The 24,406-nt window shown below is 33.5% G+C and overlaps 1 protein-coding gene, 1 long non-coding RNA gene and 1 pseudogene across 3 annotated transcripts; 2 read left to right on the forward strand and 1 right to left on the reverse strand.

The window, feature by feature from the left end:
* The first annotated feature begins 5,270 nt into the window (after positions 1-5,270).
* LOC133877465 (uncharacterized) lies at positions 5,271-5,964 on the forward strand. Its single transcript, XR_009901742.1, has 3 exons — positions 5,271-5,302; positions 5,624-5,726; positions 5,855-5,964. It is a non-coding gene; the product is annotated as an uncharacterized LOC133877465 (long non-coding RNA).
* Positions 5,965-9,045: 3,081 nt separating this feature from the next.
* On the forward strand, positions 9,046-14,250 carry LOC133877456 (beta-glucosidase 13-like). Of its 2 annotated transcripts, XM_062315768.1 has the most exons (13): positions 9,046-9,259; positions 9,397-9,466; positions 9,896-9,954; positions 10,113-10,188; positions 10,513-10,596; positions 10,703-10,790; positions 11,295-11,550; positions 12,006-12,121; positions 12,444-12,658; positions 12,798-12,829; positions 13,350-13,452; positions 13,599-13,707; positions 13,947-14,250. In XM_062315768.1, exons 1-13 carry the CDS (start codon positions 9,092-9,094, stop codon positions 14,113-14,115), a joined length of 1,545 nt encoding a protein of 514 aa, XP_062171752.1. In that variant the 5' UTR covers positions 9,046-9,091; the 3' UTR covers positions 14,116-14,250. The 2 variants fall into 2 exon arrangements, with proteins under 2 accessions (XP_062171752.1, XP_062171753.1); XM_062315769.1 differs by lacking the exon at positions 13,599-13,707 and having other exon boundaries at positions 13,947-14,063.
* A 1,522-nt stretch (positions 14,251-15,772) lies between these two features.
* Positions 15,773-22,654, reverse strand: LOC133877658 (linoleate 13S-lipoxygenase 2-1, chloroplastic-like; annotated as a pseudogene).
* Positions 22,655-24,406: the final 1,752 nt, after the last annotated feature.

Below are 24,406 nucleotides of genomic sequence, written 5' to 3' on the forward strand. Positions count from 1 at the left end.
TAGCAAACCGAAGTCCAAATAGAATTATAACACTTCACTTTAAATAAAAATAAAACTATATTTTAGTAAGCAAACATTAGGATCCTCCTTCAAAAATATATTGGAACACTAAAGCATGTTCAGCGCACAAAATCCAACAGCTGAATACTGCATAATTAAACTACTTAAAGCTCTTATGGTCTTAATGTATTGGCTGGGCATAAAAAAAAAATGCCAATGAATCTGTAGTAGAAAGGACAGTCTTTAAAAAAAACAAACAAAAAAAAACCTTGTTTATGGATATTAAGGAAATATAAAGTACTTGTGCCAATGGAATAGAAGGTTTCAAAATACAAATACTACAGCATGCATAGCCATTTTCTAAACTTATGAAACCAACATAAATTAAAAGTGTAAAAGGATATGTACCTAAGTCAAATAATAAATAGATACAAAATTGTACCAAGAAACAGTACAATTTTTTTTATTTTTTTTATAGGTAAAATTACTAGAGCATATGCTAAAATCAACTAGGCCCATAATCTCTCAAAGTAAATAAAGCAAGGACATGGATACGAAACTATTTTATGAAGAACATAACTGACCATAAAGTAGATTTCAAGAAATAACGCATCTGAAGTGAAAATACAAGTAGCTCTATTTTAAATACCTTTTTTATATCTTCTCATTCGAATAAAACATCCAAATATACAAGTTATGCAACTTCATGCAACTTCATTCCATTGCTGAAAGAAGCACACAATTTTATGTGGTCCATTGCTATTAAAGTCTAAGCATGTAATTAAAACTCTGCTTCATTGTAGGCATGCCGCATTTCTACAACCATGTGATTGGGTTGATCTCATTGAAATGACTATTTTGTCAATAAGGCATATGGTATTTGGTGTCATTGACATGGTTATATATATAGGCATTTCTACAAACATATATATGGTACTAGGTGGTATTTGGTGTTATCACATGACTATTTTGTGATTCGGGCATTTGTACATGTACACAGCTTGTATTCAGTTTTGACAATGATAACTTGTAGACATTACACAATATTTAACATAAAAAACAACAAACAATATTAGCCGGGAATAACATCAATTAACATAAACAATATTACACTAAATATATAGAGAAATACAAAACCCAACAAACTTATATAGAAATACAAATAACCCTTGCAATCAACCTATTTGAAGAAAAAATTTGTCTTAGAATAATCCTCCTCCATTTTCTAGCCAAAAAATTGGATGGTTACCCTTGTAGCTCTTTTGCTGCTGAGAAATGCAGGACAAAAAAAACAAACGAATTAAAAATTGATCTTTTAAACGATAATTTTTTTCCAAGTATTTCCCATAAAAAAAAAAAAAAATAAATATTGAATCTGATGCAGCTATTAGGCAATTAATGGGGACTCTCGAAAACACAGAATACACAGACAAATCATCCAAATGTCCCCAAAAATCAATAAAACAGGAACCCAGAAGAACACCCAATTCGCCCTAGATATCAAAAGTTTCAAAATTTCATATACTCAACCCCTAAAAACGTCAAATTCAGCAGAAAATTACGTAGAGGGTCAATCAAAATCCTCAGATTAAGTATAAAACTCAAAAATAAAATAAAATGCATACTTTAAACTAGGGTTGGCAATTTTTGACACGACCCGCGAACCCGACACGAACACGACACGAAAATATAGGGTTTGAGTTTGGGATAATCGGGTTCGGGTCATAATCGGGTCAACTCGATTATAACACGGTTAGATGAAAAAAAAAAAAACTTCAGGAAGTGAGGAAACGGTGGAACCTAGTCGGGTCACTGGGTCAGCGGGTCTTTTGTGGTTATATTTCTTTGTGTATAACCAGAAACTTCGATGGTCTGGAAAGTGGAAATATAACCAGAAACAGAAAGGCAGAAACTTCACGCAGTCAAGACCGTCGAAGTTCAGCTCTTGAAGTCGAAGTCGAGCTCCACCACACAACCCTCCAAAACAGCATCGCCCTCAATGGCTTGTTCACCGTTCACGCCATCTGAGGTTCAGCGACTTGGGAGCCCTAGATTTGGCGCTTGACTGCTTGTTGGCTGTGAACACGGTTTCCCGTACGATCTGGGTTTGGAAACTGCAGGGATCGCCGGATTGGGTTGCTTCTCTCGCCGGATTGTGTAGTTTGTGTTGTTTACCTGTTTGGTTTTCTCCTGTGACAGTGTGACTGCACTGCGAATTGAGGATTTGGGGTTCTGCCGTGGGTACGAATTGGGGTTCAGAGTCTTCAGACAGAGACGAAGACGATCCTTCATCCTTCTTCTTCTTCGGACGATTGTCACGATTCGGGAGTCTCGGACGAAGCTTCTTAGCTCTTGAGTCTTGCCTTCTTTGGTGCTTCTTCTTCGCAACGAGTTACCCGGGTCGTGTTCGGGTAACTCGGTTGATATATGGGTCGTGTTTGGGTTTCAGAAATCAACCCAATTAATAATCGGGTCGGGTTCGTGTCTGACCCGATTGTGTAATCGGGTCGGCCTGGTTGACACGAACCCGACCCGTAAACCCGAATTGCCAACCCTACTTTAAACGATAAGGATGGGAACAATTTACCTTGGGGGCAATGAAAAAGCGAAAATAGAGGTGTAGTACCCAAATCGAATGAAGAAAAGAAGCACCAGATGGGAGAGAGAGAGAGAGAGAGAGAGAGAGAGAGAGATGAGAGGACGGGAGATAGGTTTTGAAGAAAAAAATTTCCTTCTCCGCCTTAGCGCCAGTTTTTGCCGGATAGAATTTTTCAATTTTCACCTTAGCGCCAGTTTTTGCCGCAATATTATTATTAAAATGGCACTGTTTTGGCTTCTTTTTCTTTCTTTCTTTCTTTCTTTCTTTCTTTTTTATTTTTTTATTTTTTATTTTTTTTATAACAATATTTCTTTATTAATATTAAAAAACATTCAATAAGACTAAAATATTCTTAGAAATTCGAAGAAAAAAAATTGTTTAACAAAATTTAAAAAATTAAAATGACCCCCTTGGTTTTTGATTTTTTTTCTTACTTGTTTATTTTTATATTTTATTTTATTTTGATATAATTTTAAGAATTTTATTAATTTTATGAAGCATATTTTTGTCATTGAGGGGTTAACATTGACATTTTTTTTTTTTTTTTTTGTAGTTTAATTAGAGGGAAAATTGACAAGACGTTTGATCAAACCTTTAATCATATTAAGTTTGATTGATCATTTGATCGTAACACAGTCAATCGGACTACTGCACAAAAATAAAATAATTCAAAATTCATATAGTTTGATCGGATGTTGAATCGAACCTTCACTGTGTAAGTTTGATTGATCAAACTCTATTACAATCGATCAGACTAATGCACTAGGATCGATTAGATGTTTGATCCATAGGAGTAATGCACTAGGACGTTAGCAAATGATGAATATTTTTGTGAAAGTTCTTCTTTTTTCTGTTTTTTTTTTTTTTTTTTTTTTTTTAAAAAAAAATGTAAGTTAAATACATGAGTGTCGTTGCTAATTTGAGTCAAATATATTATTTATGATTGATTTTAGCGACGACTTGAATAGCTAATGGTCAAGTATTAGCGACGACTATTGTGGTCGCTAATAATGTCGATTATTAGCGACAACATAGTTGTCGCTAATATTTGGCTATTAGCGACAACATGCATAGTCGTCGCTAATAAAAAAGTATTAGCGACGACTATTGTGGTCGCTAATAACGTCTGTTATTAGCGACAACATAGTCATCACTAATAAGTTAAATATTGTCACTAATACTTCACGTGGAAAAAAAATTACTGTCATAATATTAACGATGACATATTAGCAACGACAAAATTGTCGTCGCTATTGTTGAAACTTTTTATGACATTAGCGACGACCCCAAAATGTCGTCGCTGATAAGTCACTATTAGCGACGACTTTTGGGTCGTCGCTAAAAAATTGGTCGCTGAAGACCATTTTTCATTTTTCTTGTAGTGTAGAATTAATCTTTTATATCTTCCGAAATAAGATTTATATATATGAAATATGCAGGTAGGATATTGGATAGCAGTAATGGAGATGTGGCTATTGATCAATATCATCGTTACAAGGTATAGTGCAACACAATTAAAAAAAAAAAATGTTAGAAGAGTCTGATTTGTCTAATTATTCAGCCTAACTAAACACTAGATGATCAAAAGGAACGCAAAAGATTTTGGCAACAAAATTAATTTTTCACATTATATATGTATATTATAGGAAGATGTTGGAATTATGAAGGAGATGGGTGCAGATGCATACAGGTTCTCAATCTCATGGACTAGAGTTTTACCAAGTACGTAAGATCTATTCTTGTAGCTACTTTCTGCCATAAACTTTAGACAAAACAAAAGGACAATAAATGGGGTACAACCCATATCTATGTCGAGATTTTGGAAACATGGTTTGAATCATCTACAATTTCCTGTCAGTTTAGGAGGGACACGTTAAATGTAGGAATTATGAGTTGGAGCTCCTTGTCTAAAAAATTCAGGCGAGTTGACTCCCACGAGTCCCTACCCGGCCGGACAAGAAGCCGTTTCTCATAACCTCATATCCAATAATAAGTAAGAATAAAAAAAATTTCACTTATCACCGCTCCTCTTTTATCAGTTTTGTAATTATACTCTTAAGCTTTATTACTTTAAGAAGTGTCAATTAATGTATTTATCTTTTTGTTTTATTTATTCTCATTTCGATAACTTTTTTGTTTTATTTATTCGATAACTTCGATTGAATCTCTAACCCTACAATCTCTATGATCATTAGGGTTCATATTGTCGGCTTTCTTTTTAATTAGCTGATTTCTCGTCTTGGAATACATGAGAGATTAAAGAAGATCAGGATTGGTTGCAATTTACTGACCAAATTACAGCCAATTCGGGCAGCTAGCTAGCCCTACATATTTAAAATTGTCCATGGTTTACTGCAGGTATTTGGACCCCTTGACAAATGGTGACTATCCCTATAGCATGCGATCTCTCGTTGGAAAGCGATTGCCCAAGTTCACGAAAGAGCAATCCAAGTTGGTAAAAGGGTCATTTGACTTCATCGGATTAAACTACTATACTTCCAATTATGCAGCCTACGCACCTGACCTTAATTCTGGAAATCCAAGCTACTTTACAGATTCTCTTGTTAATCTCACCGGTAAGTATATATATATATATATAACACTTGGAATCAATTTTTCTGTGTTTCTTATGTATCTAATTAATTATACTAATTAACTTTTGTCGTGGTAGCTGAGCGCAATGGGATCCCCATTGGTCCACAGGTGTGTGTTAAATATTTCAACATTTCTTTCTTACTGTATTGAAGGTATACCTAGCCTCATGGTGGGGCTAATTACTTGAACATGAAATGTGTAAATTTAAAAATTTAACTAATATCTTAATATTTCTTCTCACGTGGAATAATGAATATGATTTAATTGAAAATATGAGGTGAATGACATAGACAATGTTTGAACTCAAAACATTTACTATGATACAATATTATCATTATTATCTTAAAAGCTTAATTAAGTTGATAGAAAAAAAATAATAATTATTTAATTAATATTTTAATATATTAATATATATTATCTAAATCGCAGGCTGCATCAAGCTGGCTCTATGTTTATCCTAGAGGACTTCGGGATCTTTTGCTTTATGTCAAGGAGAAGTACCATAATCCGCTAATCTATATTACCGAGAACGGTAAGTCTATATTTTTTTTCTTCTAATTATAAATTTTCAAATAACTTCATGAAAAATTGGAACAGAGTGGTAGCCATTAGATATTCCATTTGAACCTAAATATCGATCGATCTACAACTATATTGTAGGAATTGATGAGTCCAATAACGCCACCTTGTCTCTTGAGGAAGCCCTCATCGACAAACCCAGAATTGAATATTACTATGGCCATCTTTTTTATCTTCGTAGGGCTATCATGTAAGTGCTTAACAAACGTATTAAATTGTTATACGACTGCTATACAATTTAAAATTACGACAATAAAAATTAGTACTTTAAAAAAATAAAAATGATTTTCATTGTCACGTCATTTCGGCTAATTGTATAACAATCGTATATCAGTATACTAAATAGCTCCCTCTCTCTCTCTCTCTTTCTCTCGCTCACTCTTAAATCTAGTTGGTTTTGACTTCTTCTTCTTTTACATGTTTTGGTGTGTGCGGCGTGGGGTAAATAGGGATGGCATAAACGTTAAAGAATACTTTGCATGGTCATTGTTGGACAACTTCGAATGGAATTCAGGTTACACAGTTCGGTTTGGCACCCACTATGTAGACTTTAAGAACGGATTGAAAAGACACCCTAAACTTTCAGCCCGCTGGTTCAAGAATTTCCTCAAGAAATAGACATGAAAATGATCAAACTATATATATATATATATATATATATATATATATATATATATATATATATATATATATATATATATATATATATATATATATATATATTATCAGACATTGTCAAATCAATAAACGGATCAAGATCGTTTCTAATTCTTCATGAGTATGCTCTTTAAATAATGTCATTATTGTTAATTTTGTGTAAGTCTCAAATGCTTGTTACATAAACTGAAGGCCATTTCATCCCCAACGTAACCGTCATCTTTTAGTACTTGTCATGAAAATTGATTAAAAATATTTAACAATATAACTAACGAAATAAATAATTTATCTAAAATAAATAAATTATTTTCACACTTAACTTAAATTTCATAAAAGTAAATAGAATCATTGTTGTTCTCCATAATCTTGATAACTACAATTATATATTTCATATAATTAAAATATTAAGCAATTAATTTTAAAAAATAATCTAAATATAGAAGTTTACGTAGACATTTTTATTATTTAATAAAAAAATAAATAAAAAGAAAAATTATCAAAAGAGGACCGACTTTTTGCTCTGTTATGTACAAGACTTTATAATTGTTGAGCTAGCTAGGCAGATAAGACTTTAAAAATCGAATGGAGTGCATAGTTTCCATATTTGATAAGATTTTTCCTCAGGAATAAGATTTTTTTAATTTTTTTAGTTTTTCAATTTTATTTTTAGTTTTATTTATTTATTATTTAATTAAAAAATGAAACGTGACAAGGTATTATGAACATATTTCGTCAAAATTGGGTATTTTTCAAACATTTGATAGTTTAGGGGTCAGAGTCCAAGTGTTGGCAGTTCACATGGCTACTTGCAAAACGGCTAATAGTTTGAGAGGTTAAATTGTAATTTTTTTTTTTTATATATTTTATAGTCAAAATTTAAAGTTAATGCTTTTAATAATGTACATAATTTTTATATTATTTAAATTTTTTAAAAACATACTAATATTAACTCCATACATATTATATATATATAAAATAATATATATATATATATATATATATATATATATATATATATTCCTTTTGTATATAGTTGTACAAGTTTTTAGAATAATAATCAATATTCGCATGCATTAGATTTTTTGGGTCTGGGCTTTCTAATTAAGCTCAATAGAGAAAGACTAAAGAATGATGCATCCCAATTTTCAAATTTAAATATATAAAATCAAAATGTATAACCTCATTCGGGAGGAGAGAAAAATTCATGCATGTCTAATGTGTAAATATCAAATATTTGATTGTACTCTTGACAATCTAAGGGCGTGTTTGGGACAGGTAACCCATGTTTTTTTTTTTTTTTTTTTTTTTTTTTTTTTTTTTTTTTTTTTTTTTTATTTTTTTTAAAAAAATTTTTTGTGTAGATTTTTTAAATGCAAATTCTATTAAAGTATTAATATCTAACTTTTTTCAATTTTGTCACAGATTCTTTAAACCATCAAAATATAATTTCAAAAAGCAAATTTTTTTGGTATTCGCAATTTTAAATTTATAAAGAATAATGGAATACAATACAAAAAATTGCACAACCAAACAATCCCTAAAAATCTAAATAAACGTATGCTTGGGTTTTTTTTTTGGATAAGTTCTTCCCAGCCCGCTTGGGTTAAAGACCAATTAGTGAAAGGTCTTGTTAAATAATTACCTATTCATCAAATAAAAATTAAGAATTTACTAAAATGATTTACAAGAATGGGTTCTTGAATCTAATGATCAATATTGCCAATCGTATGATCAAGTCCATGTCCAACAATGATAAATTAATTTGAATCACTAATTTGATCTTATCCTGTTTTAGTAATCAGGTAACTAAATATAATTTCTCAAAGAGGACATTGTAAAAAATTTGGCTTCCTTGATCTCCACTATATAAAAGTTTTCTCCCGAATTGTGGTCCAAGTTAATTAGACTGTCGTGCGACTCGTGCCAAAGGAGGAGGGAAAACCCTGTGTTACTTCCCTATGAAGAAGCCATATATTAAGGAGAATAAGATAAACTAAGTAGAAATTTGTGAAGAGAGAAATAAAACGGAATTAAAAAAAAAAAAATAAAAATAAAAAATTGTACGTTCGCAGAATTGCTCTGGTACAATGAAAGAATAATAGAAAAGGATTTTATTCACTTATCTGTATATATACAAAAGCAGCTATAGTACTGTTACAACTTATATATAATTACTCAAATCATGGAAATATGTTTAGTAAGTGATTGAGGTTGTGGAATATTTGTGTGTTGCGTAGTAAAAAGTGATTGATGTGATATAAAATTTGTGAATGTTTTATAGAAAAGTGAAAAAGTTTTGTTTTGTTGTGAATTTTTTTATTTGAATAATAATAAAAAATGATTGATGTGATATAAAAAATATAAAAAAGTTAAAATATTTTTTATTTGATATTTTTGAAAGAAGTGAAAAAAAATATAAGAGGGGAATGACAATGGGTTGCCAAACTAGCCCTTTCATTTGATGACAAACGAATATATTAATAGATAGTCCTTTTATGCATTGATGTGAGGTGGAACGTGTTCCACGTGAAGAAAAAGCAATATCTATTATAATTCTTATATTCGGCGTGTATATAAGATGGGTTCACAAGTATAATTCTTATACCAAATATAAGAAGCTCAACAGTGCCTTTTACGTACCCACAGTAACCCAAATTAGTGATGGCATTTCAAGGCTGTCTACGCATTGGTCTCCCGGTCGTTTTTGGCTCATTTACTTGTAAAAGCGCTGCTAGTACTCCAAGCCCTACCCCTACCCCTATCCCTTCACTCAACCGGAGCAGTTTTCCTCCTGGTTTCATTTTCGGGACGGCATCAGCGTCTTACCAGGTAATTAAGTCCTAGCTAAGTTTCCTCCATATATTTTTGAATCATAGACCTATATATATATAGAAGAGTTTTTCTTCAAGTGTCGTCCAGAGATGTCAAGCATGATGCATATGTGCCAATGTGTGTTTAAAATTCAGTATGAAGGTGCAGTAAATGAAGGCGGCAGAGGACCAAGCATATGGGACACTTTCACCCATACATATCCAGGTTTCTTTCTCTCAGCTGTCTCTTCAGTGAAAACAAAGTATTGTCTGTTTGTTGGGCACAGGAATTTCAAAAACATTAAAATAAAATAAAAAAGTACGGTACTCCAAATTTATCTTTCAAATTCAATAGAAAAGGTGATAAAAGGTATGAGCCGAAAGCCTAATAAAACATACTTGTTCCAAAGGCCGAAATTAGGGGGTCGTAGTAGGAGACCAATGGTTGAGTTCAAGGGTCGATCAACAAGACCAAAATAAAGCGGCCGGCCTCATTTCACAACGTTCTTTTTGTGGAGTTTTTTTTTTTTTTTTTTTTTTTTTTTTTTTTTTTAGCAAAAAAACAAAAGCATTAGTAAATAATTCCAAATGTAAAATATGTAAAATTATTTTTATTTGTATATTACATCAAAACACTTTGTATATGAAATTGCAGATAAGATATCGGATGGCAGTAATGGAGATGTGGCTGTTGATCAATTCCATCGCTACAAGGTATAGTGCACATAATAATAAAAAATAAAAATATATAAAGAAAAACAATGTCACAGCAATCTGATTTTTCTAATTATTCAGCCTAACTAAGCACAAGATGATGAAAAGGAACTTGAAGATTTTGGCAATAAATTTATTTTTCACATTATTTATTATAGGAAGACGTCGGAATTATGAAGGAGATGGAAGTAGATGCATACAGGTTCTCAATATCATGGTCTCGAATTTTACCAAGTAAGATTCTTGTTTGCATCAATCTCGATCTTGAGCTACTTTCTGACATAAAATTTAGACAAAACAACAGGACAAAAAATGGGGTACAACCCAAATCTACATCAAGATAACATGATTTGAATCGATCTCTCTCTCTCTCTATATATATATATGAGAAGAGCTCCTTGTCCGAGAAACTGTGAATTCTCTGTTTGAGCAAGGAGTCCTTATTCAGACAAAAAGTCATCTCTCAAATTAAGCCCAATAATAAGTAGGAATAATAAAAAAAAAATCTCAACAAGAATATTTCTAACCCATAACAACTCATTTGGGGTCTAATTTCAGACGGAAAGCTAAGTGGGGGTGTGAACCAAGATGGAATTAGATACTACAACAAGCTCATCAATGAGCTCCTAGTCCTGGACAAAGGTACTCATGGTTCAACCTTGTGAAATTCCAATATATATATATATATATGTCATCAACTTATATTGCTTTTATGATTCACTCTTTATTTTTCTATTAATAAATGCAGGTCTAAAGCCCTTTGCGACACTTTTTCATTGGGATTTACCCCAAACCTTAGAAGATGAGTATGGTGGTTTCTTAAGTCCTCGCATTGCGTAAGTAAATAGTAAAGACACTTTTTCATTAATCGAAGACCTCCTTTTTCTGTAATAATAATATTAAAAAGTTTATAAGCCCATTAACACTTTAGGCCTTAAAAAATAAGGAAACACTTTAATTTATTAGATTCATTAAAATAAAATATTGACCCTAAAAAAATTGAGAGGAGTCTATTTCCTTGATGGCCGGAGTATATTATTTTAAGAGTAATACTATATATTATACTATACAGTTGGGATGACACATTGCAGTGCAAATCATCTATTGTTTTTTTTTTTAAAAAAAAATCCTAATTTGCATTACCACATCATCAAGTTATACGCCAGTCGTATAACATTGTACTAAATAACATTAGGAAAAATGAGGTAAAAGAGAAAGATTGGGTGTAGGTAGAAATATTGTCACAACCCAAACCCGTAAGTGCAGACCAATTCCCATGGAATGCAATTTGCAACCTTAGTTGTATTCATGACCAAATGCACATTAACGATAATTTTCAGTGATGACTTTCGGGACTACGCTGAGGTTTGCTTCAAGGAATTTGGTGACCGTGTAAAGCATTGGATCACACTAAATGAGTCATACACCTTCAGCAGTAGTGGTTATGCAAGTGGGGATTTAGCACCTGGTCGATGTTCCAGTTGGCAAAATCTGAACTGCACCGGTGGAGATTCAGGCACAGAGCCATATTTGGTCACCCATCACCAGCTTCTTGCTCATGCAGCCGCTGTCCAAGTCTACAAACAAAAATATCAGGTTCCATCTTGCAAATATTGCCCATTTTTATTGTGTTATGATCAGTTATGTATAGAACAATTACTCACTACTAACAAAATGACAAAAAAGAAAAAAAAGAAAAAAAAGAAGCAAAAACTCCATAAAACAGTTTAAATTGATTGATTGATTAATTTTTCATATAATTACTATGACTATCTTAGCAGTATTACGTCAAAATAAATTGAAAAACACGAAATAATTTTTATGTTTTTCTATACCTGCAAAATAAATAAGTAGAGATTAATGGAAGACACCCAATTAATCTTTTTGTCAATCTTAGTATAAATTTGTCAAGTTTAATTAATAGATAATTAGATACAGTTTTTGTTACACATCCATTAATTCAATTTCTTCTACTATTATATAATGAACATAAATTATATATTATGCAAAAGAAATATTTAATCATCAGGTTTAGTTCATTATGTGTTCAGGCCGAACAAAAAGGTGTAATAGGGATTACGCTAGTGACTGCCTGGTTTGTGCCATTATCTGATTCGACGGAAGACAGTAATGCTGCGCAACGTGCCCTTGATTTCTCTTTAGGATGGTAATTAGTTCTGCTGGTGCGCTTTTTTCATTGTTTCTTCTAGCTTGTTCCGGCCACTTACAATTGATCTCATTTCGTATTTTTTTTTTTAATTTGTTTGATTGATTACCTCTGTATGAAGAACTTATTGCAATATTGTTTGTCTAGCAATATTTGTGAAAAGAGAGGGGCTCAATGGCAGCCCTTAGAGCTTTTAACCCAACAATCTCTATCGTTAGAGATTGAAGAAGATCGGGATTAGATGCAATTCGCTGGCCAAATTAATGTAGCCAATTCAAGCAGCCCTACATATTTTAACTTGTCCATGCATGGTTTACTGCAGGTTTTTAGACCCCTTGACAAATGGTGACTATCCCCATAGCATGCGAGCTCTCGTTGGAAAGCGATTGCCCCAGTTCACGGAAGAGCAAGCGAAGCTGGTAAAAGGGTCATTTGACTTTCTCGGATTAAACTACTATATTGCCAAATATGCTGCCGACGCACCTGACATTAATACTAACCCAAGCTACTTGACTGATTCTCTTGTTAAGCTCACCGGTAAGTACAAATATATATATATATATATCTATATATATATATATATATATATATATATAACACTGCTTGAAGAAGCAACTTTTTTTTATGTGTTTCTAGATATACGTACTAACTAGACCACACTTTTTTGTCGTGGCAGATGAACGCAATGGGATCCCCATTGGTCCACAGGTGTGTGCTAAATAAATTAACATTTATGTTTTACTATATCATGGTAATTACATAAGAGCAGTGTTTTTGTTTTGTCTCCAAGGGTATAAGCTCAATCGGCTGGAGACCACGCCTCATGAAGTGGATGTCACTAGTTTGAATTCCCCCTCTCTCTTCTTGTGTGGACATATCTTAAAAAAAAAAAAAAAATTGCAGTATTTTTTTGGTTTCCTTTTCCTTCTCTTTTTCTAGCTTTGACCTATGTTATGCCTTGACCTCCCAAATTTATATATCCTCAGACAACTCCTATCGGACACAATCATATAGTTGCAAAGGAAAGGGATTTGTTCACATAGAATATTTAATTGAAAATGAAAACTAAATGATAGAGATAAGGTTTAAATTCAGAACATTTGCTTTGATACCATATTATGCTAAAACATTGTTTATCTCAAAAGCTTAATTAAGCTTATAAAAAATGAAAAATTTAATCATTTAATTAAAATTCTAACAAAATTTTGAAAATTTTCTCTAAACGCAGGCTTCATCAAGTTCGCTCTATATGTACCCTCAAGGAATTCTGGATTATATGCTTTATGTCAAGGAGAAGTACCATAATCCGCCAATCTATATTACCGAGAATGGTAAGTTCTATATATATATATATATATATATATATTTTTTTTTTTCTTTTTATTCAATTATTTTCACATAACATCATGACAAATTGGAACAGAGCGGTAGACATTAGATGTCCATTTGAACCTAAATATCTACAACTATATTGTAGGGGTTGATGAGTTCAATAATGACAACTTGTCGCTCGAGGAAGCCCTTAAGGACAACCAAAGAATTGAATATCACCATAGCCATCTTTTCTATCTTCATAGGGCTATCATGTAAGTGCTTAACAAGAGTAATTAATGTTATTCTAGCTTTACACCTATTTCACACGTCGTCATATTTTAAATGGTTTTTCATATTATTCACCTAAAAAAAAAAAATCACTTAAAAATGCCACATCAGCGAATATTAAATAATTATGAAGAGTAGCATTACTCACTTAACAATCGCTCTCTTTATCTCTCTCGCTCACAAATCTTGCTGCCTTTGACTCTTTTGTTTTTGTTTTTAACAGGGAAGGCGTAAACATTAAAGGATACTTTGCGTGGTCATTATTAGACAACTTCGAATGGAGTAAAGGTTACACTGTTCGGTTTGGCATCCACTATGTAGACTATAAGAATGGACTGAAAAGATACCCTAAGCTTTCAGCTGGTTGGTTCAAGAATTTCCTGAAGAAGTAGACATGGAAATGATAGACCTATCTATTATCAGACCTTGTCCGATCAATAAACTGATCAAGAAAGTTTCTTCTTGATCTTTTCAAAATGTCATTATTGTTAATTTGTATAAGACTAAAATGCTTGTTAAATAAATTGGAGGCCATTTCATGTCCAATCGTAATACGTCATCTTTTACTTGTCCTGAGAATTCTACTAATGGCAGTACGAATCTGGCTAGTTATGATTTAAAGAATATAACTTACACGAAATAAATAAATAATCTAGCAAAATTTAGTTATCGTTTGAAACATATATATAAATGTAATTTACAATTTATTTTGTCATACTTGGCATAAATTTCTTATAATTAAATGGAATTATTGCTTTCTCCGTAATTTCAGGTAACTTCAATTATATTTTATATAATTAAAATATGTAACCAAAATAGTGTATATTGATAAATAATTAATTTAAAAGAGCAATCTAAATATAAAAGTTTATATATAAAGATCAGTATAAAAAAATTCATTACATACTAAAAATTTTCAAGAAATAGAAATTGTCAACAAGAGGGCTGACTTTTTGTTTTGTTCTAGCCTTCTAGGCGGTCTTTCACAATTTCACTTTCACAAAAAAAAGAAAAAAAAGAAAAAAAGAAAGGCTAGGCACTTAATATCAATTATTGTCGTTGATGAGCTTGAAGAAGAGAAATTTGGCTGGCTATACAGAGAATGGAAATTCCTTGTTGATCGATGAAACCCCGACCGACGGGTTGCTCCTCATCAGGAAGTGGAATGGTCAACAAACAACCAACTGATTGTCGGTCAGTTGGAAGATTCATGAACTGACGGCCCCTCGGCTGTCGATTACCTGCGCAATAGGTTTGTTCTAGGCAGATTTTTTTTTTTTTTTTGGATAATTTAGCTTTTCATTCAAAAACACAAAGATTACAACTCACACTCCAGAGTCCAGAAGGTTTATAACATCAAACTCGAACCTAGAAAACAAATTCACTACCATACAAACCAAGCAACCTACTACCCTCACATAGCAGAATCCCAACAAAAAGGTAAATCCCTAACAAACACAAGAACAAACAACGAAACCATAAAACACAAAAAAAAAAAAAAAAAAAAAAAAAAAAAAAAAAAAAGAAAAAAAAAGAAAGAAAGAAAGAACTCTGTTATCCATTCTCTGCCAACACTCTCAACGGAATGCCCAAATTTTTACAAAGCTCAACATTCATTGAGTTGTAATTGAATTTCCCTTTCCCCTTTCTCATTGAGTTGTAATTGAATTTGTTCTTCAGATTTCACATTATTGCAAAATTTGAGACTATTTTGATGCTTCCAAATATTGTACACGATAGCACCAAAAGCCAACTTGCAAAGAATGCTTTTCAACTTTTTCCCCTTCCAATTCTTTTCATCATCGTTCATAATCTCATCCCAAGCATATCTTATGGGGATTACAAGGAATTTGAGCATAACCTCACTCCATAATCTTTTGCTTCACCCACATTCAAAAAATAAATGTTCCTTTCACTTTATATCCCCTACCAAAACCCATTTCAAATTTATTTTTTTATTTTTTTATTAGACGGCATTGTTCCAAACAACAAGTGACAAGCAAGCTAAGCACTGTTGGATTAGGATAGGTCTTAGTTTTGAACCTTGCCTAGACACACAAATCAATTATCACCATTGTGATTCAAGCATTTGAATATTTACAAGGCATGGAAGCATTTTGTTCAAATTGTTTTTTTCCGCGGTGGGCACCACTCAAGAGTTTGAAACTATAAAAACACATTTCAAATTCAAATGGAGACACTATATGGAACCCCTTTTCCAGTCACCCCAGGCTGCGAAAATGGCTTCAAAAGCTCATACGGCACCATCCCGGCTCCTACTCTATTCTTGAAATCATTGTTTGAGTTCCTTTCGTCAATAATCCGTTCAAGCTCCTTCAATCTCCCATTAAACCGTTCAAAAGCCGTCTTTATGAACGGATCTTCAGCCCATGAGGGCTCCATCTTCTCCCCAAGGTACTCCTCGTCCGGTGAATGATTAGACAATATGTCCAAAACAATCATTATTCTTGTTGCTTGAAGTTGTGAAGGGAAGCATTTCAAGAGTGCATGTTCAGGTTTTTTCATGAACTTTTTCCATTCTTCTTCAGTAGGGTCTTCTGTGGGCATGTTGGTTCTATTAATGGTAGGCCGATTAGGAAAATAACCCCCGTAAGCATGCATATTGTCCAAAGTTCACGGCTGCATGGTGACCAGAAGTGACCCATGCAATTGTTGTGATGATGTCAATTAGGTCTTGGGGGGTTTTGAGGACCGGCCACCATGGTTCGTCCTTCTTGTCAGCATGGCCGACTGTTCGAATTTATGTCCACCATGCTTGGAGCTCTCGATCGGACTATACAAGGCTAGGGTTTGGGTAATAGTGGTTGACATAAACAGTGACCCATAATTTGATGGCATCCCAAAGGATCAAGCCATCATTAGCAAAAGGGTAGTCTTTAATTGTTAGCTTTAGTCCATGAGGAGCAGTTGGATCCTCAACAGCCATTCCCCTACACAATTGCAAAAAATTTGATATGGAAGTTAGTTTGGACATGTACAATGATAAGCCATAGTAGTGTTAAAGTGTTAATTAAATGAATAAATTTATACATTCCTATAAGCTTAAAGTTCTACGACAAATGGTGATTTAAAATGCATGATATCATAGCCATGGACTCTCGGAGCACATATTATTTTACTCTCTGATACCATGTGAAAATCAGAGTCAGGATGATGAGGAGACAAAAGAAAGAAAATAAAAGTTTGAATCTACATGATCATTAGGGATATTTGAAGATTGGCGTTAGTCGATAGCTCTGATACCCTATTAATCACCACTTATCCCAAAAACTAATTTAAAAATCGCAAATGTGTTGCAGAGTAATTAATTACAGAAAAGAGTATCAAAATCTTTTGAAGTTTAGTCTATCTCCAAAGGATTATAGGTTTTTATGAAAAGCTGGCTATGAAGTTACCTGCTAACTAGGTCAGCGGGCAATGCTTGCCGGTCGAATCGCCACTGGAGATCATAGGCGACGGAGCAGAGTTCCATGGAATATTTGCCAGGCGTGAATGCGGTCTCAATGGTTCCACCTGCATTGATAAGCGCCTCTCGAGCAAGAGCATTGATCTCGATGGTGTAACGGAAATAAGGGTGCAACAGTCTGTAGATTGGATGCATCACACTAAGTTGCCTATTTGTCGCAATTACATAAGGTTCACTTACACAATGAGTTCTCAACTTGTAAAAGAGATCACACAATTTCCCATGTTAATAAAAATATTTCAAATTAAATCCCACTCAATTATAAAAGTTTGTTGTGATAATCATTGCTGGTTCGACCGTAACTAAGGGCGTGACAATACGTGTTCGTGTGTCGAGTTTGAGTCATATCTAGGCATGGGTATGAAAGTTAGATCCTTCAACCCTAACCTGCTAATTTGGTGTTAGGTTTGCGGGTTGTGCCATAAAATGTCAACCCTAAACATTGCGTGTTAGGTTTGAGTCGTATAAATGCATGGGTATAAAATTATACAAGTCAGAGTACCCCTTAATCCTAACTAGCTAATTAATTGTGTGAAAAATTAAAAACCCTAACCTTAGCATATATCACATACAAGCTGGCCTATAGTGTGGCACATACCAGTGACTAACAAGTTGGTGATAGCCAGAGTCGTGGGCAAGGACATGAGCTTTGGAAAGCCTCCAAAGCCAAATAGACGTTGAATGCCAAGAAGGTCCAAAAACTTGCTTCCACTGCAGCTTTCCATCCATAGGCGGCCGAGTGAGTTCTATAGCGAGTGGCCTCAATGTGCCATCTGTGGTTAAGAAGAATAGCGTCCGTGAACCATAAAGCGTAGTGCCTTCAAGCTGTCTTACTTTGTTGACGAATGGTAGCAAAAGGTCATGGTAATCTAGTTTGAACAACTTCTTTTGTTGTATGGCCTACATGCATGCATTGAAATTATACATATTTATATATAAGAGAAATTCAAGTGACGGCTATTCCTGCATGAAATTTATATATATGATAATTAATCATTTTGCTGACCTTGTCAATACTCATTAGACCTCCAATTTCTTCCTCAATCATTTCTGTTGTGATGGCTGATTCTGGTGGACCGTAGATCTCAGGGTCAAGTTTGCTCTTTAATGGCCATTCCCGCATGAATTATATATAAGTTTTAAAGCATCTGTACATAGAGAAAAATAAAATTAAATAAAAAATTGTATTTACATGAGAATTTTTTATTTAAATCATACCGTGACCAACTGTATGCTATAAGGGTTGAGACCAGAAAGAGTCTGTCGGGCGAATTCCTCGTCCCTAAACCAAAAGAATTTGTCCCCTGCAATTCCAAAAGCTGACCAACTATATATTATCATTTAGGTACGTAGAGGGGGGGGGGGGGGGGGGGAAGAAAGTTTTGTGATTTTCTCACTGTTCATCGTTTCGGGAGTCTCAAAGCGCAAAACATCTCCTCCTGCTTTGGAAATGGTTTTGACAAGCCTGGGCATGATGGCTCTGAGGAACCCTTCTTGGTTTTCTTCAGATGGCAAGTTAACTCCTTTAGTGAAAAGCGAGTCTATGGTTGTGAAGTAGGGGAATCCAAGATCTCTGTCCTTCATCACTGTTCCTAGGGATGGCACCAATACTCGCAGCACTAAACATACTGTCTTTGCTGAAAATGTTAGCTGCTTTATCTCCGAGAAGCATTCATCGCGAGGAACATAAAACCGGCTATTTCTTTTCTCCGATAGTGGATCTGCGTCGATGGTCAAAATGAATCAATCGATTAAACTTATATTATGCATATATATTTGGGATCTTTTTGCCTTTTATAAAAAGGAAAATGCTCATTTACAAACTGATTTCGCAATTATTATAAGTGAATGCATAATGCAGAATGGTTTGTTTTGCAGGATGCAGATTGCAGTTTGGCTTATTTTGCAGAATGCATAATGGATTGTAGGGTTTAGAGTTTTGTGGTTCTGCAGAACGCAGGTTTCTTTTTTGTTGGGCTCGGTTTGTGTTTTGCCTTGAAGGCTTGTTGGTTTGGGCTTGTATTTGCCCTGTTTTGGTTATTGTTGTCTGTTGGTAGGGCTTAGTGTAACGACACAAGAAAAAGCGCTAGTCATATCTGCGCTATCACTCCAAAATGATTAGTCAATTTGAAATTTTTCTAGAATTCCTTATAAAGCCCAGTTTCACCTAGTAATTAGGCAATATGAGACTTAGCACCTATGAATATCTTTATAAACCACTTACTCTATATGAGTTATTTATCTCTTTTCAATATGGGACCGAGGTGTTACACTTAGTGAGTTATTTGTTCTCCTTTGCCCTGTGTGTAGTTTGCATCATTTTGGTGGGATATTGTTTTTGGTGTTTGGTTCTATAAAGTTTTCTTTCATAAAATAATAATAATTAAGAGAAATTGATAAGTTATATTTTTTGTTTAATTATTTCTCTAATTATGAATCGCCACATCAGTTAGTAAATAACTTTGTAATACAAGTTGTAATACCCTTAACAATACTAAAATTTATGTGCTTTAGACATTCAAGTCGACAAGTGTAGGATTTAGATCATTCTCTAAAACTAGTTACCAAGATATTCTACTTTCTTTTTTCTTTTCTTTTTTGTATATATTGTAAATTTTACTCCTCCTTTTGTATATCTCTTCCAACTTTCCATAAATGGCCACTCTCTAGCGCCCGCCACACAAAGGAAAAAGCTTGAGGAGGCCTTCTTCCCTCCTCCTCGCCTTTCTTTACCCTTTTCCTCCCACTCTTGATATGCCTTCAAATTTCCTTTAGCTAGATTTTTTTTAGCCCAATCTATTTCTTATGAGGCTTTATCCATTGTCATTGGCGATTTTTATCCCTTATCCTCTCAAAAAACACAGTCTTAGCTCCTTCACGGCTGCTATTTCGCTTCCTTAGAGCCGCTGTAACGCCTCATTCGTCTAGATCTAACTTGGGTCTCAGTTTTGACATTTTTTTTTTTAAGCCCGATCTATCATCCTCGATCAGTCCCACTAACAACGCACCCCTCCCGCTTCTCCGTTGACCTCCTTGCAACCCGTAGCTGCCTCACGCACATCATCATGGCTTTCATGCGCCTCCTCGTGGTTTTCATGCGCAGGTGCGTGGATCACACGTGCCACCACCTCTGCATCTAGTATTGCTTATTTTTTTGCCTAAATTTTTATTTATGTTCTTTTTTCTATATTTTTGTTGTTTTTGTTGTGCTTTTTTTGTAGTTGCCTTTTATTTTTGTTTTTTCTTTTCTTTTCTTTTGTGTGTTGTTCGTGGGTTTGAATCTCACAAGCCTTTTACGGTCTCATGATCAATAATATCTGTTGGAGATTCTTTGCTCATGGAGTTTGTTCTCCTTGATGACAGATCATGTTCTATGTTTAGCAGTGCCTCCCCCCTCAACCTTCTCCTAGTGGTTGTTGTCCTTACCTAGCAATAGTATGGGTAGGGTTGAAAGGTATTTTGAAGGTCATGCCTCTATTCGTGACTCTTTTTTGGGGTTCGGGTAGAGTTGAAGGGTCTTGTGATGATCATAGCCCTTATGTGTCCTCTGTTTTGGTGATTTAGCTGCTTTATGCGGCCCCTTTATTGTCTTTTGCCAAAGATATATTTATGGTTCATCGGGATCATTATTGGACCCATTGCCTATTTTCTTTTTATTGTTTTGTCACTGTTTATTCTGTTTGGGTCTGTTGTTGGGGAGCTCGCCATTTTTTGCTTTTTATTTGGTTGTGACCCATCTTTTTTAGTAATGGAATATACTTACCCAAAAAAAAAAAGAGAGAGAGAGAGAAGAGAATATATATAACTATATATAAACCAGACAAACTACGCCGTGTCCTTAACTACACAATTGCTTATCAAAAACTGGATATGTCATTGTGAGTCTGTGACGCTTTCAAACAGAAAGAAACACAAATTCGAAATATCTCTATGTATGAAATATTGAGGAATCGCCATAATTTTGGTAAGTAAATTATTGAGGAATCAGAAAATTAAAAGAATATACAATAGAAACAAACAAGATATTTATGCATTCATGTTTGACATTAAAAAAAAATTAAAAAATAAATATTCATGAAAAATGCTCAAAATACTACGATTTTTACTACCAGTTGACGGGTTTGTCACACCAAAAGAGAAGCTAATTCTTCCGCGTATGGATTAGCTAAAACAACAGTTGAACAGGTCATATAACATTTGAATACAAGAGATTAATCCTACTTATATTTGTACATTATTGTATTAGAGCAACATACTCTTTCTTTATGATTATCATGATCGAATGAAGTAAAAAAAGATTAGTAGTAAAATGTATACGTTGCCAGTCAAAACTAAAAAATAATTTGGAACAAAACGAACAAGATATGGATAGGAAAGTCGAATTAATTAGTTAATGCTATATATATATATATATATATATATTAGGGTACCTGAGTCACAAAGGGAGCGCCCCGTCCTACAACGTCTAGGATAGGGGACATCCTTGCCGCCAAGAACTGGTCTTTGAAGTGAGAGGCTCTTATCAGGATCTCCAAGATCATTGTAGACATCATAATCATATATCCTCTCAAAGCTCTTGCGCTCTCCTTCACCATTCCCTCGCAAATTCTCGAGGTCTTCTTCTCTTAGCCTCCTCAACCCACTTGGTGTTTGTGATGGCAAGTATGACTGCATGCTCACAATCCAAAAGGAAAACCAAGCTAGATTAAAATTGGTGCAAGTGTTAATTTGTAGAGAGCTATTTTTCTTAAGATCGATGATATATATCATCAAACATATATGCTTTCAAGGAGATCGATCGAATGATCACCTTGTTGGTGAAAAATACCCTTTTTTGGGGATTGTCGAACTTTGAGTGAACCCATGATCGACATGTCAAATATATGGGGCCATGAGAGAACCCATCGATGACTATATCCTCAAGGAACATCTCCCTGTGGTGCTCATTTTCAACCAACACACCGCCAACCTCCCCAAAATCAATTGGAACTTCAAAGCTGGTCTCGTACTTTACCCCATCATCCCCCCTGCCTGCCTTATGAGCGAATGCTTGAACCGTATCCTTCTCTAATCCGGTCTCTTCAACAAGATATTGTTAACAATGTTAAAATATAAATTAAATGATTGATTCAATCAACTATTGTTTATCACGTGTTGGCCGTATTCACTTATTAAGAGGATTAATTTAAGTTCACACGTTAGTGAGAAGTTAAAATATTAATTAAATCATTCGATCAACGTTAATTAAACTTTTAGAATATTAATTGAATAATCTTATATGATTAAAAGAAGAACCAAATAATACAAAGAGAACACGTACAAAAGCAGCAAACGGAGGGAAAGCAACGTACACATCCAAGCAGGCAGACAACAACCGGCCATACAAGGCCAACAACATATGATAACTACACCAAGGATTAACAGAAATTACACCCACCAATCATTCTAATGGAAAGTTACAGTTTCCTCTCAAAAAAAAAAAAAAAAAAAAAAAAAACAGAAATTACACCCACCACAAAAAAATGCAACCCCACAACAACTAAGTGTCGTAGGTGCAATAATATTGAGTAAAAAATTTGTCCAATAGTAACTCTAGAATGCATGATAAATTGTCCTCTTTATTGTCTCATATTAAATTATTAATTAAATAACTAAAATTTATTTTTATTTTTAATTTAAAATTTTTAAATAAGTGATAATTTAATAATTTAACTATAAAATAATAATTTCAATAAGTTAGAATATATATAATCTCTATTTTGCTTAGTGGGGAGTTGGGACCATATATAGTTCTAGTCATAAATGACAACATGCCTTTTCCAAGGTTCTGGGGACCATAGCCTAAGGAGTACTAGCTAGAGTTCCATATGATGCCTTTCCCAACGCTACTTGGGAACCATAGCCTAAGGAGTACTAGAGATGCTCTCTCATTCAAGCGTCTGCGTCTCCATATTGATTGTGATCCAAATTTGATACGGTCTCTCTCTCTCTCATGCGTACACGTACACGTGAGATCGAAAAGCAATAATCTTAGTTTGTACTTGAAATGGCGGTTTATTATATTTATTAAAAAATTACAATTTAATCCTTCAAACTGCTAATCATTTTGCAAGTAACACGTTTTACGAATTGTCAATGCTTAGACTCTGTCTTCTAAATTACCAAAAAGTTTTAAAAATGTCCATTTTATCAAAACATGCTTATAATACTTTTGTCACGTGTTATTTTTCAATTTAAAAAAATTAAAAAAAAAAACAATTTTTTTTTAAAATTTTATTTAAAAAAAAGAAAAGAAAAGAAAATGGGTGTTTGGGGGCGGCCTGCGAGCCAACCCCGACCCTGGGGGTGGCTTTTGGGCCACCCCTAGATCCATTTCGGAGCCACCTCCTAAACACTCATTTTATTTTTATTTTTTTAAAAAAGAATAATAAAAAAATTTGAGTTTTTTTATTTTTTATTTTGAAAAATGACATGTGACAGAAATATTATAGGTATATTTCAACAAAATTGACATTTTTTAAAACTTTTTAGTAGTTTGGAGGGCAGAGTGCAAACGTTAATAGTTCATGAGACTACTTGTAAAACAGCTGACAGTTTAAGAGTCTAAATTGTAATTTTTCCACATTTATTTTGCCAAGTTTCCCTTTTCATTAGAATAGCTATAAAGTTCCGCTTGTCCTTCAAAAGAAAGGAAAAAATAGAACTACAACTCTTTCAAAAACAAGTGCCGATTTTGATGGTTTTTTATTAGGAAATTCTTAAACAAGTGGATTATTATTCAATTAGAACAAAAAAAAAAAAAAAAAAAAAAAAAAAAAAAAAAAAAAAAAGAAAGAAAGAAAGAAAGAAAGAGAGAGAAGAAGAAGAAGAAGATAAATTCTAGAGTTAACGATCTCACCACACAATCTTTAACTTCAAATACTTGGTTTTTAACAGTTATGTATATTTTTTGGGATAACTTGAAATAAGAGTACCGAAGTATGTACCGTTTTGATTTAAGGGTACTAAACTTTTAAACGTTTTAAATTAGGATATCCAAGTTTCCAAACGTCTCAATAAAAGGTAATTCGTTAGGATTTGCCATTAAATCCTGTCAAAATTTTTAAAATACCCCTATGTTTATTATTTTAAAATATAAAATAAAATTTTTAAAATACCCCAATTCAATTTGAAGGAAAACTTTATTCACTTTTGTT

This window comes from Alnus glutinosa, chromosome 9 (genome assembly GCF_958979055.1).
Source record: "Alnus glutinosa chromosome 9, dhAlnGlut1.1, whole genome shotgun sequence".
Classification (NCBI taxonomy): domain Eukaryota; kingdom Viridiplantae; phylum Streptophyta; class Magnoliopsida; order Fagales; family Betulaceae; genus Alnus; species Alnus glutinosa.